Source organism: Euprymna scolopes, chromosome 2 (assembly GCF_053919585.1).
Source record: "Euprymna scolopes isolate OS-2025 chromosome 2, ASM5391958v1, whole genome shotgun sequence".
In the NCBI taxonomy this organism is placed as follows: domain Eukaryota; kingdom Metazoa; phylum Mollusca; class Cephalopoda; order Sepiida; family Sepiolidae; genus Euprymna; species Euprymna scolopes.
Genome location: NC_136483.1, coordinates 109,132,499 through 109,149,198, shown reverse-complemented (window position 1 = coordinate 109,149,198; position 16,700 = coordinate 109,132,499). Strand labels below are relative to the sequence as shown.

Genomic DNA, 16,700 nt, shown 5'->3' with positions numbered 1-16,700 from the left:
GTTTTTGTGTGTGTGTTTGTGTGTTTGTATGTGTGTGTTTAAGAGAGAGAGAGAGAGAGAGAGAGAGAGAGAGAGAGAGAGAGAGAAGGCGGTCAGTCGAAAACGGCACAAAAGTAGCCTAATTCGATACGTGTGTCCCAAACTGGCTCAAGCTGGCCCAATCTGGTAAAATGTCGAACGCGTCGCCTTCTAAACCAGAGAAGGAAGAGGAAAAAAGGTCAATTAAAACACAAGCGATCAACTTGACGCGCGACCTAAAAACCCGAAACGTTTTAATCTGACCGGTTTTAACTTGCTGTCAAAATAAAAACAAAACAAAAAACAAAAACAGCTATACTGGCTGACTCATCGTCGGTAATTATCGACTGGTTGGTTTGAGCCGGTCTACCTTGAACTTAACAAGATTACGGGGAAGCTTTCTGAGAAGTCTGATACGCGCCTTCAGGCATCGGTGGGGAAATTTGATCGACAGATCAATATCTGAGTAGATAGATAATTATACGTACATGGAATCAGACATAGATAGATAGATAGATAGATAGATAGATAGATAGATAGATAGATAGATAGATAGAAAAAGACAAACATGATAACCTCAAAGTCTTGCCAGACGAGTACCACACCTCCATTTATTGACCATTCATGAGTCCGGAGATGGATTTTTAGTCTTGCCAATGAATTACATATCCATTGGCAGTACTAATATATATATATATATATATATATATATATATATATATATATATATATATATATATAGTAAAACCAAAATATGACACAAGGTCGTTTTTAATGTGGAGGGGGCCAGTTGTAAAAATACAAATTGACTTAGTGTAAAAGGGTATTCCCTACATTGATGAAGGACAAATTAACTTAAGTATAGCATCAGAACAGATACGACACTTCGATCTTAGCCCGGAGGCCAGATACCTTAGTTCTTATATATACATACCCACATATATACATTTATGTATATACATCTGTACACACACACACACACACACACACACACATATATATATATATATATATATATATATATATATATATATATATATATATATATATATATATATATATATATATATATAGAAGCGGAGATATATAGATATGATAGATAATGTACGGATAAATTGATCAGATAAGTAAAAACCGACTTAGATAGAATCTGACCTAGATGGATGGATTATTAATCTGTACACACATGGAATCAGATTGAAATGATCAAAAAGATATTAGATTATTGCAAAAATGATGTCGGTTATATATATATATATATATATATATATATATATATATATATATATATATATATATATATATATATAGAGAGAGAGAGAGAGAGAGAGAGAGAGAGAGAGAGAGAGAGAGAGAGATGAATGTCAAAAAACGACATTATTTTTGCGCCAACCTAATAGAATCAAACAAGAGAGGGAGTTGGTGCTTGTGTTTTGGTATTTGTGGCTTCAGTTGAACCGAATTTAGGCGGGTCACCAGAACTGAAGCCAATATTATGCTGTTTACAGATTTTCAGTTCATTTTTCTATACTTGATTTTAAATGGTTACCATAACTCTCATAATTTCTCTCTCTCTCTCTCTCTCTCTCTCTCTCTCTCTCTCTCTCTCTCTCTCTCGTTTATATATATATATATATATATATATATATATATATATAAGAGAGAGACTGAGAATTATGTATATATATATGTAGAGTGAGAATCATGATGTATGTATGTTATGTATATATATATATATATATATATATATATATATATATATATATACAGAGAGAGAGAGAGAGAGAAAGTGATATATATATATTTATAAATATATATATAAAGTGTGATATATATATATATATATATATATATATATATATATATATATATATATATATATATATATATATATTACTATAATACTTTTTAAATACTTACGTATGGGTCCCTGCCTCTGTCACCGCTCATTATCTCAGCGGAGGCAGATAACCGCACGAAATATAGAGCAAACAACTAAATATAGTTATGTTCTTTTTTTAAACATTTTTGTAAACATTAGCAGCGAGCAGATCACAGCTGATTGTCGGCAGCGTCAGCAAGAGGGGGTAGCGCGGTGAGTTTAGCGACGACGGTGACTCATTACTGAACTACCACCACCCTCCACCGTCGAATCTGTCTCGTCAATAAAATTATCACATAGTACTACAAAGTCCGACGACGATATTGATGGAGAGGGGGAAGGGGGATTGGGATCGGTTCCGGTAGTGGTGGACTGCTCAGGCTAGAGGCCATTGCTCATTCTGTAAACACTCTCACCTTTTTTTTTTTTTTTTTTTTCTCCTCAACGGGGATGTTCAAGTTTTTTAACGACCATTGCCCAATTGGAGGACCGTCTTGGAATTTTTAAAATTCTTTCGTAATTTGGTCATCCCCCCTTCCCCCCCCTCTCTCTCTCTCTCTCTCTCTCCCTCTCTTTCTCTCTCTCTCTCTCTCTCTCTCTCTCTCTCTATATATATATATATATATATATATATATTCACATAATATATACATATATATATATATACTCTGTATTTGTTTTTACATGAACAGTAATATGTTGCTACACATTTATGGGCATGTTTCGGTCAGCTAGTTACCTCTTCAAGTGATACAGCTTATACGAAAGCAAAGTTTGCGGTGAAAATATCAGGTCTTCCTCGTCACAGGGTGTTAATATCAGGAGATATTAGATATTAAAAATAAGTTAATATCAGGAGATATTAGATGTGAAAAATAAGATTTGAGTCTGAGTGTTGATATAAGAATGAATGGGAAAGGGTGGGGGGTTAAAGGTCGAGGTAGAGGTAATGGGAGACTCGTATGCGTGTTTGATGGCCGCCCTCAATCTTAAACATACTAATGTATAGGTTCAAACAGTAGGAGATTTTGAATTTGACATATCTATGCTAAAATGGTTTCAAATTTAATCGGGGTTATTCAGTTATAAAAATGTTTTTACTTTGACTAGAATTTTTTCTGTGGTCAGAAAATGTATGACTTACATTTCCCTCTTGTATATCCCCCTCCACCTCTATCATTCATATACACATCATAGTGCGTAGCTCATAAATGTGTGGCTACATATCACTGCTTATGTAAAAACGAATAAAAAGTATACTCTGCTCTACTTCGGTATTGAGCACTCTTGTATTAATCTCGTTAAACTTCATTGGTTACTTTACCTCTAGAAAAATAATAATTTCATATATATATATATATATATATATATATATATATATATATATATATATATATATATATATATATATATATATAAATCATAACTATATGACTACAAATCATAAAACTTTTAGTTTCATCATATGCAGCAACCAGCAAAGGCATAGAAATGTTAAAATCTTAGCGTGACTATCTGATTGTTTCGCTAACAGTTTCTCCTCTGATGAGAAGATTTAGCATTTTTTGAAACTCCGCGGATTAAGAAGCAACTAGCTACCAGCTTTGGAGTACTCTGCTGAATAATAAAAACTTTTTGTAAATTTCTGCTTTACATCTCTGTTCTTCTTATTATATATATATATATATATATATATATATATATATATATATATATATATATATATATATAAGTTACAGAAAGAAAAGATCCGCGTGTTGTCTCTCAGCGGTTGTATTTTGAAATGCCGGAACGGTGTGTTGACTACTTTACAACATGATAAGAAATAAAAAATTTAAAAAATGATGTACAAAATACTGAGGCTGAAGCTTGACTCCGAAATATATTTAAATTATAAATTTCAAACAAGTAAAATATTTATTTATTTTCGTAATATTGCGTTGTGATTTGGCTTTCAATCGCACCTGATACGTATTTTATTTTATTTTATTTATATATATATATATATATATATATATATATATATATATATATATATATATATATATATATATATATATATATATATCAAGATTGTAATATATGTATGCGTGTGTTAGAGAGAGGAGGTAGAGATGTTGTTCTGTTGTTCTCCGTGTATGATGCTTAATTATTTTTCCTTTATTTGTAGATGAAATAAAAATTTACGATTTCATTTCTTTATGCAGGTGGTCTCCGAGAATTCAAATCGAAACACGAAAACCTATGCGATTGCGTCCTCCGAATATCCGACAGTCGACCAGCGCACAGTCCGTTAACGCCATTAGTCGAACAACAAATTGAAGGCGCTAATGTCTCACAGATACTTCCGTTTTTATATTTAGGTAAGAAATCTGTGTTGTGTTATATTATTTTAAAAAAAAAAATCACTTGCAACTTCAAAAAATACTTTATTATTATTTTATTCAATCTTGAGATTACGGAAGGGTATTTCACTGAAGATAAACTATGTAGGATCTATGTGTATTTCGATCAAATTAAATAAATAAATAAAAAACGAATATATATTTTGAATTTTTTCCGCCATTAATGTAAAAATGGTTACCACATTGACCCTTACTCTTACCTTTAATCCTAGTTTTTTTTTTTTTTTGTAGTTTTTTTTTTTTTTTCCTTGTTTTTTAATTTTCTTCCTTTGAAGATTGTAACGCTGGGTATGGGGCAGCCATACCAGCTGCCAACATTGCCCCGCTTTTTATTGAAACCAACCGAGAGCTCTTTTTAGTATCTTCGTTGTTCCCTAAAGTGCAATTGTATGGATTTCTTTTGCACTTTGTTCACCAGAAATATTAGTTAGGTAGGACTTCAGGTTCTTCTTCAAAAGCCCTGTGGCACCTATAATAACTGGTATGATTGATCTCTCCTTAAGATTCCAGTTTCTTTTCATATCATACATGAGACCTTGATATTTCGTCTCCCTTTCAGCTCTGTTCAAACCTCCATCATTACGGACACTTGTGATGAGTTATGCATGATAGTGAAAACACTCAGGTACTTCGTGTGCCATGATGTTCGCTTATTCATTGCAGTCAGAAGTTTCAATCCAGAGAGGCCCATGTCCTCCTGTTAATCTTTGCTAACCTTAACCCATAACCCTATAAACGTGCACGAATGTTTGATTTTAATAAATAACTGTTGTGTAACTTAAAGCTTATGATAACGCTAAATAAACACATAAGCAAATAGACACATACTGCTTGTTTTCTAGGCCGACAATGTTAATACTATGTCTTCTCTCCATCCAGGAAACGAACGGGATGCCGGTAACTTACAAACATTGAAAGATCTCAATATTACATACATTTTAAATGTAACGTCACATCTCCGGCCTCAGTTTGAAAGTTCGGGGATTCACTACAAAACGATACCAGTCACGGACAGCGGTCATCAAAACCTTCGGAAATATTTTGACGATGCAATAGAGTATATTGGTAAGTAACTTTTGTTTTTTATTGTTTTGTTTTTTTTTTGTTTGTTTTTTTTTTTGTTTTTTTGGTTTTCTTTCTACGGCTAAATACACATCACTAGGACTATGACAAGAGAATATTCTTTTCATTATTTTGACTCTCGAGTATACATCAGTTAATATCTTATATGTTTTTAGATAGTGATGTGGATCTCGATTGGTTAACTGTGTCTAAACGTGTCGGATATATACTTGAGAGTCAAGACAATGATAAGAATATTCTCTTGTCATAGCCCTATACATTACCTACAAAGAAAAGTCATGATGTCTGTGGGCTCGGCGTCTCCAGTTCGAGTTCTGTCGGTGCTACTGCATTAAATTCACTTTCTTGTACGATTTGTCTGCGAGCGAGAAAAGCGCTGTTGTTTTGCTTATCCCGATCCTATTCCCAAGCAATGCCGCCTCGGGAGATATTCAGTTGTATATTGCGCGACCCTTTCTTCATTATAGACTTTCTGTGCAGGCTCTTTACAGTTGCTATCTATTGTCTCTTGAAAAGAGATCAAGTTTACAAGGCAATACTGACTCTGGGGAGATTGCGCAACCCTTGTTTCATTGTAAACTTTCCATGCAACCTCCTTACTATCGTTGTCCATTGAGAGAAAGAGGATAAACGGCAACAGCCACAGGCACATGCTCTTCACGAGGAGAAATACGCATATTCACATATAATGCACATAGACAAGAACAATACACATACAACACCTTACACCATGGAGACACTTTCGTGGCAATATCAAAGAGACAAAAGCATTGGCACGTCATCATGATCATAGTCTAGTATCTGTTTCTGTTTGTTATTTTCTGGTACTGGACTCTAGCTAGCTCAAGGCTCAACCCGTGGATCAAAATGATGGTCTCAATGTCCTATGATACCATACTCCCAGGTATTACCTCTCCCTTTGAAAGTGGGATTGGTTTATTATCGGTAGCTGTCTTGGTTTATTATCGGTAGCTGTGCCGGGGAATGTCGACAAGTTTTACACCCGTCTAAAGTGTCCCTGCATTGAGCTAGCTGGATTTTCTCCAGCCCCACGTTGAGGGAAACGAGTCAATGACTATAGGATACATGTCGACATAACTCATGAATATGGTAAAGCGAGCATGTCGATATATTGAAAGCTGACACGGACATCAAATAAAAACTTTTCATACGATCACCATGACTCATGTGCGTATTCCATTGGGTGTTTAAGGTCATGGGAAGGATACTTGATATACAGTGGCAGAAGCTTTAGAGGTTACTACGAGATAATCCTGAAGATAAAACTAATTAGTGATGTGAAAAGGTTCGAAGACCGGCCCACAAAGATTCAAAGAAGGCGTGTATACAAAATGTTTCCAATCTGCTAGAGACAACTCCAGTTTATTTATTAATTTTAATTTTTTTTTTATTAATTTTTATTTCATTTTATTTATTTATTTATTTATTTCATCTTATTTTTGATTTAATTTTATTTTCTTTATTTATTTATTAATCTAATAATTTTTATTTTATTTTTATTTATTTTTACTTTATTCATTTATTTATTTTTATTTTATTTTTATTTTTATTTTATTCCATTTGTCTATTTTATTTTATTTATTTTATTTTACTTTTATTCATTTACTTTATTTATTGCTGTATCTGTTATTTTATTTTTTTATTCGTTTTATTTTATCTTACTTATTTATTTTTATTTTATTTTTTATCCGTTTTTATTTTATTTCATTTATTTTATTTTTGACATACGTTAATAAAAAGACACTTTCAAAAAATTACGTTGTCCTCTGATCAATAGGAAATATACAGTTGAAATTAATTATTTCGACTGGACTTGTGTCAGCTATGTGTCCTATGGTCGTTGACCCTTTTGTAACAACGTGGATCTGGGAAAAATCAAGCTCAATCAATTAGGGAGCACTTTGGGCGGTTGCAGCCGTAATGGAAAATGAAGTACATTTCGCGGTTTCTCTAGATTGGCTGGGTAAGTCTAGCACGTGTGGGGGCATACGAAACACTCATGGGTTGGGATTCCTTTATTTTGTTCTTTAATTTTCACATTCTAGGGGCGATGTTTTTGGCAAAGGAGAAAGAATTGCTCTTGTCTGAGTTGGAATATATATAACATTTATCGTTGTCTAGTTTTTGATCATAAAATGGTATTTTTAGCTCCTTACATCAAGTGGCTTCATGCCATGTCTCGAGCAATTTCCATAAAAAATACAGTGGACACTAGTGGAAATGTCTGCAGAGTCGGTTAATAGCATTTGGGATATGATATACAAATTACCATTAGCGTATGAAGATAGTTGCTTGTCTAGCCACACTGATGAGCTGTGAAACAAAGAAACAGTACTGTATGTGGATGACTATATATATATTTGTGTGTGTGTGTGTGTGTGTGTGTCACCCACTCAATATTTACCAGGCTTAGTATAGCTTACCGTTTATTATCTAACAACAATCGGTGTGTCAATGTGATTCTGCGGTGTTGACTTTACCGTTCCGTATTTATCTATATTTTTAATTATTTTATTTTACTTTGACATTTTGAAAGGATATCATCCAACACTCACCTCTTCTTCGAAAACGCATCGATAAGGCAACCACGCAATGTGACACGTAGTCGCTAATGCAACGCGTTGCCATTGCTAACCGGTTGCGCAACAAGAAGAAGCGAATTTTACGGAGTTCATATTTCCATTCTCAGTCAAAAATCAATATGTCGACTAACCTAGAAGAGGCAAATAATTTATTAATGCAACTCCGATTCACGTTTAGCTGTGAAAGTCATGTCCAATTATAAACTAATTGCACCTGGAGAAATTTCAGAGAATTATGAGTGATTGCGTACATACGTAGTTAAGTATAACCATAATATAAGCATAATTAAAAGTAATAAAAGTTATTTAAATAATAATAATAATAATAATAATAATAATAATAATAATAATAATAATAATAATAATAAAACTCTGCATGAAAAGAGAATACGCCTAGAAAGAATATATACATAGATATGTGTGTGTTTGTGTGTGTGCATGTATATATATATATATATATATATATATATATATATATATATATATATATATATATATATATATATACATATACACACACACGATGGACGCAAAACATATTGATTTATTTTACCTTACTTTTAAAAAATGGTATATTATATATATTAGCCTTTTAACTATATTTAAACGAAATTCTTGGCCAGATCGTCTTGGAATTGTTTCGGAATCAATTTATTCGCGTCATAAATCAAAATAAAGAAAAAAAAGTATTCTGAATTATTTGTAAATAATTATCACAAAAGACAATAAAAAAATCCAAATTACTTCTCTTAGGAAAAAAAAAAAAAAATATATATATATATATATATATATATATATATATATATATATATACTAGCAAAAGTACCCGTCGTTGACTGGGTTCAAAAACAGCATACAGAAAATGGACTCTGATTTATGAAAGTATGGTAGGTTATGAAAAGGAACGGTTGTAAATTTGGGTTGAATTTGGGGGTATCAAAACCAAAGCAAAATATGATGAAAGTAAAAATAAAATAGATAAACCCCATAATTTATTATACCATACCTGTTCACACTGAAACACTTATCACAATATTCTGTGGATCTATATTTAAAAACATTGTTAAACTTTGTGACATATTTCCATTCTATGGAGGTCAGGTGCGAACGAACACCCCATAATTTTATTATACCATATTTCTTCAAACTGAAACATAATTATCAAAGTATACTTACGCAGATAGGTATGAAAAGTCTTTATTAAAGTTTGTGCCTATTTCCATTCTATGGAGGCCAGGCGCGAATGCAGACCCCACAATTTTATTATACCATCCCTATTTAAGTTAAAACATACTTATCAAAATATTCTTATGTGTATATATATATCAAAAACACTTATAAACGTTTTTTTTTTTTTCATTTTTAAATTTTTTATTTCCATACTTTGTGGACCAGGCGCGAACGCAGACCCCACAATTTTAATGACCCACCGTTCTGCCAGATCAAACATACCCATTCCTGTGTCTCGATACATCTTCTATCATTATATGTGATCAGTTTTCTATAATAGTCAACCATATAGGAGCCTATTCGTGACCAGACACACACAAACGTTCAACTTTATGTATATATATATATATATATATATATATATATATATATATATATATATATATATATTTTGATGAAGTCCATCCATTTGCAATGCTTCAGTTTAATATATATATATATATATATATATATATATATATATATATATATATATATATATATATATATATATATATATATATATATATATATTAATGCTAAATACATCTGATTGTTTTAATTTGATGCGTCCGTGCGGTCGGCCATAATTAAGTTTGTTTTAGCATTTTCCTTGGTCTTTCTTTATGGTCTGTTGGATTTGAAACAGAATTTTTCCTGCAAACCAAGCAGGTTTAGTGGGGTATCTTTTTAAACCGACACGCATTCTCGTGAAAAGGAAAGTTTACGAGAAAGAAAAAAAAAACTAATCTTTTGAGCACGCGCTTAAAGAGGAACGATGAGTCATACTGAAGCGATTACTCCATCCCCCCTTCTTTACTCTCTCTCTCTCTCTCTCTCTCTCTCTCTCTCTCTCTCTCTCTCTCTCTCTTTCTCTATCTTCCATATTAACACCCCTCCATGCATGCTTTCCTCCTCCTCCCGCCTCCCGGCATCTGCTTCCATTTCGTGTCTTCTCGGTTTGCTTCTTGCCTCTTTCCTCCCTTGTTGTCACCTCAACGTAATTTCTCTTTTTATTCTTTGCTAAAACATCACGCATTCAGCGACGCTCGCGTTGGGTTTGAGCAGCGCATGCGTGAATGGTTCAAACGGTCGGTTTTGTAACTGCCTTACGTGTTGCTTACGCGCCAACCACAGCATGTTAATGGCTGCATCGATGACGGAAAGAGAGGCTTACGGTAACAGCAACTCGCTAAGTTCTTCCGAATCTAAGATGGAGAATAGATACAGAATGTCCTTCTAGACTGAAATATTTTCTTTTTTATCCTCGTCCGAATCCGGTGTGCTCCTTTCTGGGAAGCTGGACTTTCCCCACATTATAACCGACCGCATGTCAAACTCGTTGGGAAGCAAGTGAATAGGGACTAGAATTTTCAGTTCTTTAGCATCATAGCATCTTTCTAGACCATTTATTGCTTGTTACCTGAGGCGCCCTCACAAGGGAAGGTCGATTTTAACACGGTTATTTATATATCCGTCCAAAATGCCTCATATGTAGGGAATCGCACTCGTATTGGCGAATAAAAGTGTAGTATTCATTCATTCATTCATTCATTAAATTGGCAAAGAATAAACGCAGAAACGATTGTCATTTACAAGAGGGAAGTCAGTTAGAATTTAGGAGCTATGTACAAAGAGAAACTATACGGGGGGGAGGGGCGTGGAGGTTCGACCAGCGTTTGTCCAAGGCCGCCTTGAAGCCCTGTAGTGTTGGATGGTTTATGACCTCATCGGGTAGCTGGTTCCACGTAGATACCACTCAATATATATATATATATATATATATATATATATATATATATATATATATATATATATATATATATATTGCGACCGTGGTGCTTGATTTGGTTATCAAAATGTACAATTATATCAGAAAGCTAGAACGGAGACCTTACGTTGCCCGGGATTGAATAAATATCAACAAATGTTCCACATTTCCAATTGTCAATTGAAACTGGTGAAATCCCCCATTTTTTTTTTTTTTAAATCAAATCGATTGATTACCTGGTCTAGTCGGGGATCCACCGCGGTCCACCGGGAGGAAGCTACATATGCATCCCTGCAGCTAATTAGTCTATAACAGCTTGTAGCCTACACTGCACTGTAGAAAACTTGTTGTTGATTTTATAAAATTATTTTTATATAATGGATTGAATTCAAGTTTAAAATTTACAAGTATCGTGATTCAATGTTGCTCTAAACAGAAACACGCATTTCGAGCGCGCTCCTGTCTTATCAGAGAACCTTTACGCTAAACCCTTTTGCTTATGCGCTGGTAAAACTTCACAAATGCAGTTTTGATGTTATGCTGTATAAGGATGTTAATTTTGGTCAAAATCGGAATGTTCCTTTTTTAATCTGATTTATTTTTCGATTATCGATTTCCGATACTTATCAGAGGCATTCACATACAAAACCTATCTCTCAGCCGTTTTGTAATCCATAGAAAACGAACTTATATACACACACACACACACACACACACACACACACATACACACATTTTGCCCTTTATATATAGAGATAAGTAGAGATATTACGTATATTAAAAAAAGAACAAGAGAAAAAGAAAGAGAGTTAAATAGATAAAATGTATTAGATCCTGGCCTCTATCCCTTGTCGTTCTTTTAACCCGACGATTCACGCCAGTCTTCTGCTAAATGACTCATTGCGGCGTGGGTGAATGAAGTAATGAGGTTTAACAGAGATGGCTCTCCGACGAAATCAAATCAGTGACAAGTGGTTGGTTGGCTGGGAGGAGGGGGATAACAAATAAAAAGGTTAATTTGTGTCGCTTAGCAGAACATAAATGCAAAAGAAAAAAGATTAGTCTTGCTTTTTGGCCCGCGTATACGTCAGAGCAGAGCTTAAGGCGACGAGGCACACGCGAGTCCTGGACACACACACACAATACGCTTAAATATAGTAATCATATATATATATATATATATATATATATATATATATATATATATATATATATATATATACTAAGAACGCTATATATATATGTATGTATATATATGTATGCATATATATGTATATATATGCATATATATGCATGTATATATATGTATGTCTGTATATATATATGTATGTATATATATGTATATATATGTATATATATGCATATATATGCATGTATATATATGTATGTTTGTATATATATATGTATGTATATTTGTATATATATATATGTATACATATGTATATATATATATATATATATATATATATACATCATTTACTCACATAAAATTAATATACGAAAGTATAGATTTATGCGTAAACTTTAAGTATTTACTTCAAAAGTGCTCAATACGTAGGTAGAGCTGGTTAGTAATTTATAAAATATATATGGCGATTAAGCTACACTGAATATTCGGTGTTTCATCCACTCTAGTATTCCTCAGGCTTATGCGCAGAAGCCTGAGGAATCCTAGAGTGGATGAAACGCCGAATATTCAGTGTAGCTTAATCGCCATATGTATTTTATAAATTACTAATTACTATACATATATATATATATATATATATATATATATATATATATATATATATATATATATATATATAATCACAATTCTATTCGTTAGTGTGGCTAGGCAAGTATTTTTAGTTGAGTATAAAACCCTACTGTTCAGACAACAAGCAGGTGTTCTCATCTTTACACTATCAGCACATACATACTGCAGTAAATGAAATATAGATAATTATATACAGAATTTCAGCTTACAATTATGCAGCTTTAGTTTTCATGATTTCATGTGATGCTCCTTTGTTATTTTACATCTCTAGCATTTTCTGTATGTCTAGTTTGTAGCTCATGTATGTGAGTCTCCGCACTCAAGGGTTTTCTTTAATATTTCAGCCGTTTTCATTACTGTTATCCGTTGTATCTTATCAGCCATCCTTCTGATTCCAATTTCTTTGTCAAAGTTTTTCGCTATTGTTCATTATTATTATTGGTTCACAAAGAGCGTTCACACAGGTCATCAAAGATCTCATTGAAAACAGCCTGTTGTGTTCCCTGAAAACTGAGTGACAACAAGTCTCCCCAGATTTCCAGTACTCTCCACCTTTTTCGATAACATTGCATTATCGCAACAGTTGCTTGCTATTGATTTCTTGTTGGCAGCGGCTATTGGTCTTCACTGGAATTTGAATGGCAATAAGCCTCCATAAGGCCAGAGTTCTCTTTGCACTTATACAGCGGAGGTCTGGTCAGTGTTTACTCCTCGGTCTTTCCTTCCTCCTTGACTCTACTTGTCTCACTCTTTGGGGGGGGGCAAATGTGGTAATGGGAGAATGGGGTGAGGTTAGAGAACTTATAGTTATGCAGCTTCAATGTTCTTGGTTTCATGTAGCGCTTCATGTTTTGTCTCTACAGCAGTTTGTCTGGCCAGCGCATGCTGTTCATATTATTATTATTATTATGTTTATTATTATGTTTATTATTATTATTATTATTATTATTATTATTATTATTATTATTTTCTCTTTTTCCAGATGAGGCTCGAAAAAATGGCGCGAATATTCTCATCCATTGCCAGGCAGGTGTTTCCCGATCGGCGACCATAACTATAGCTTATCTGCTGAAGCACTCGACGCTTACGATGACGGATGCCTATCGATTCGTGAAACAGAAACGGTCCATCATCTCGCCAAATTTCAATTTCATGGGTCAACTGATGGAATTCGAACAAGCACTGAACGATGGACAGTCACCCCGAATCAAAGATAAATCACAGATCGACGAATTTTTATAGCGACGACTACAATTTTTAAAAAATTATTTTTTCATTAAATTAATTTGAAAAAAAAAACAAAACCAAAACTATCTCTGTCTCCGTTGCTGTACGGCACGGTTTCCGGTTATTGTAAAGATGAAGCGTCGAAAGATGGGTATTACTTGGGATGGCATTCGCTCAATCGGCGCGCTTAACGGTGGAATAATATTATTTCAAAACGTTACCGCGAAGGACCGATCGACGTATGCTCTCGTAACCATGCTTGGACGCATCTAAAAATATAAGTCACTGAAAGCCATCAGCTACGGTCATGCCACGTCCCCTTAAAAAAAGGGCGGCGGGCGTGTCTAAAAGAAAGAAAATAATAAATAGAAAAGAAAATATAATGGGAAAGATAGACTTGAACATTCCATATGTGAGGACAAACAGAATACCAAATATATGAGAGAAATACATAAATCAAAGAACTGGTTGATGTTATTTGATGAAAATTTATCGAGAGCCTCGGCTTCAAAACCTGACAATTTTTTCAAAAGAAACAAAACATGAAGAGAGAAGTCTTCACAAAGACCAGCATCGATTGTATACATATGTACAAACTATATTTTTTTTACGACCACAGGGAAGACATTTTTAACTTAATTTTTATTTATTTTCACTGAGAAAATCATTTCCGTTTGATTCTGAATATATATATATATATATATATATATATATATATATATATATATATATATATATATATATATATATATATATATATATATCCCGGAAGTAAACAAAACACCAAAAATACGTGTTACAGTTATCTGACGAATCGCTCATGGCGTTAAAACATTGGTTATAACACGTAATATATATATACAGTGATGTGATTTTCACTTCATAATTCAATTAAAAAAAAAAAACTAATAAAACTATTAAACTCTCCGCCGTGTGCCTTTTTGGTACTGAAAAAGATATATGTTCCATTTTGAAGAATATGGACTTAATATTGCTAAGAAAACAAAACCGGAAGTAAAAACGACTTATTTATATAAATAAAAATAGAAAAAAAAACTTTTTATAAAAAACTGTGAACAAATCCATTGGTTTCAAATTGGAAAAGAAAGCACATGTACCTAAAACTTCTGTGAGACAATAGGTGCGCGCGTGTGCACGCACCTCAAACAATACATCCTGTATTCCCGTAATACAAGATTGGTTTATATCTTTAACGATGCTATGTGACCTTTTATGACCTCAAACTCACGGTGTAATATCTTTTAATGGAACTATAGACAAACGTGCTTTATTTTTCATTTTTGTGTCATTTTTTTTTTTTTTTTTTTTTTTGTAAATTATATATTCTTTGAAGTGCCCTACTTAAATCAAGTTTAAATTATGAGTGTTATTACTGCGATATGAATCCGGATTATCATTAAGTATATATTTTTTTTATCATATTCATTATTCAACCTTTCATCCGATGGCCTTGCTGTCAGCGTACACACTTCTTTTACACTAATATACACATTATACACACACACACACACACACACACACATATATATATATCATGTATACCTCATTTTTAGAAATGTTTTACGAAGGATAAGATAACATGTTGAATTTAAAATATATTGAAGTCTATTATTCGACCAAAACGGAACAGTAAATTTTGTATGGATGTACAAAAGAATAGAAGTTTAATATTTGTATGGATGTACAAAAGCACAGAAATCTAATATTGATACCTCATTAAAAAAAAACAAAAAAAAACTATCGTTTTATGATTGATGAATCGAAAAAGAACAGTTCATAAAAATGAGGTATGACCACACACACACACACACACACACACACATATATATATATATATATTTACAGATATATTTATATATTAGAACAACACACAAAAGAACAGTAAATGTGCATATATTTACTAATTTTCATATACGTATGTTTTTTTCATATATATATATATATATATATATATATATATATGTGTGTGTGTGTGTGTATGTATATATATATATATATATATATATATATACATATATATACTTATGCGTTTGTGTGTTTAAATACAACACACGAATTATTGTTCTTTATTTATATAAAATATTTACTGTTAAATGTGTGTATATATACATATGTACTTACGTATATGTTTATACGCACACACACACACACACACACACACACACACACACACACACATATATATATATATATATATATATATAATACTTGTGCATTTCATGATATATGTTAATTCCATATGATATCTCACACCAAAACAAACGAAATCTCTTAGAAATTAAGTCGCTGATATATGTTCAAGTGTTGTGTTTTAAACTTAGTTGACAAAAAAAAAGTGCCACTTAAAATGTGTCTAAAAACAGTCCAATTCTGGTGATTAAAGTCTCCCATACATCATTTCAACAAGCGAAAAAATCGTTTTTATATCTATCTTTTCCTTCATACGTCATCATTCCTTTGCATCCCTCGTACACGGTGAGAGGGATGTGGCTCATCTGATCACCGCATCCAATTGTCTCATCAACGCCTTTCATCCACCTTCCCCTTTTTAATCACCATGTGGACTCTGATCAACTCTACCATGTCCCAGTAGTCATCTGGATCGGTCACCATGTTAAACTGCATTTCAAATATGTTATTAATTAATAAGATAAGTGTAATGATTTGCTTTTTTGTCTAAAAAAAAAAAAAAAACACTTCCTCTATTAAAGATCGAATGTAA

General features: G+C 32.8%; 1 protein-coding gene across 1 annotated transcript in view; it reads left to right on the top strand.

The window, feature by feature from the left end:
• LOC145294166 (dual specificity protein phosphatase 10-like) overlaps positions 1–15,500 on the top strand; it is a 33,159-nt gene extending 17,659 nt beyond the window's left edge. Inside the window, exons 2-4 of the mRNA XM_080141274.1 lie at positions 4,108–4,263; positions 5,185–5,370; positions 13,713–15,500. Of these exons, the coding sequence (XP_079997400.1) occupies positions 4,108–4,263; positions 5,185–5,370; positions 13,713–13,972 (602 nt within the window). The 3' untranslated portion in view covers positions 13,973–15,500. The remainder of the gene's footprint in view (positions 1–4,107; positions 4,264–5,184; positions 5,371–13,712) is intronic.
• Positions 15,501–16,700: the final 1,200 nt, after the last annotated feature.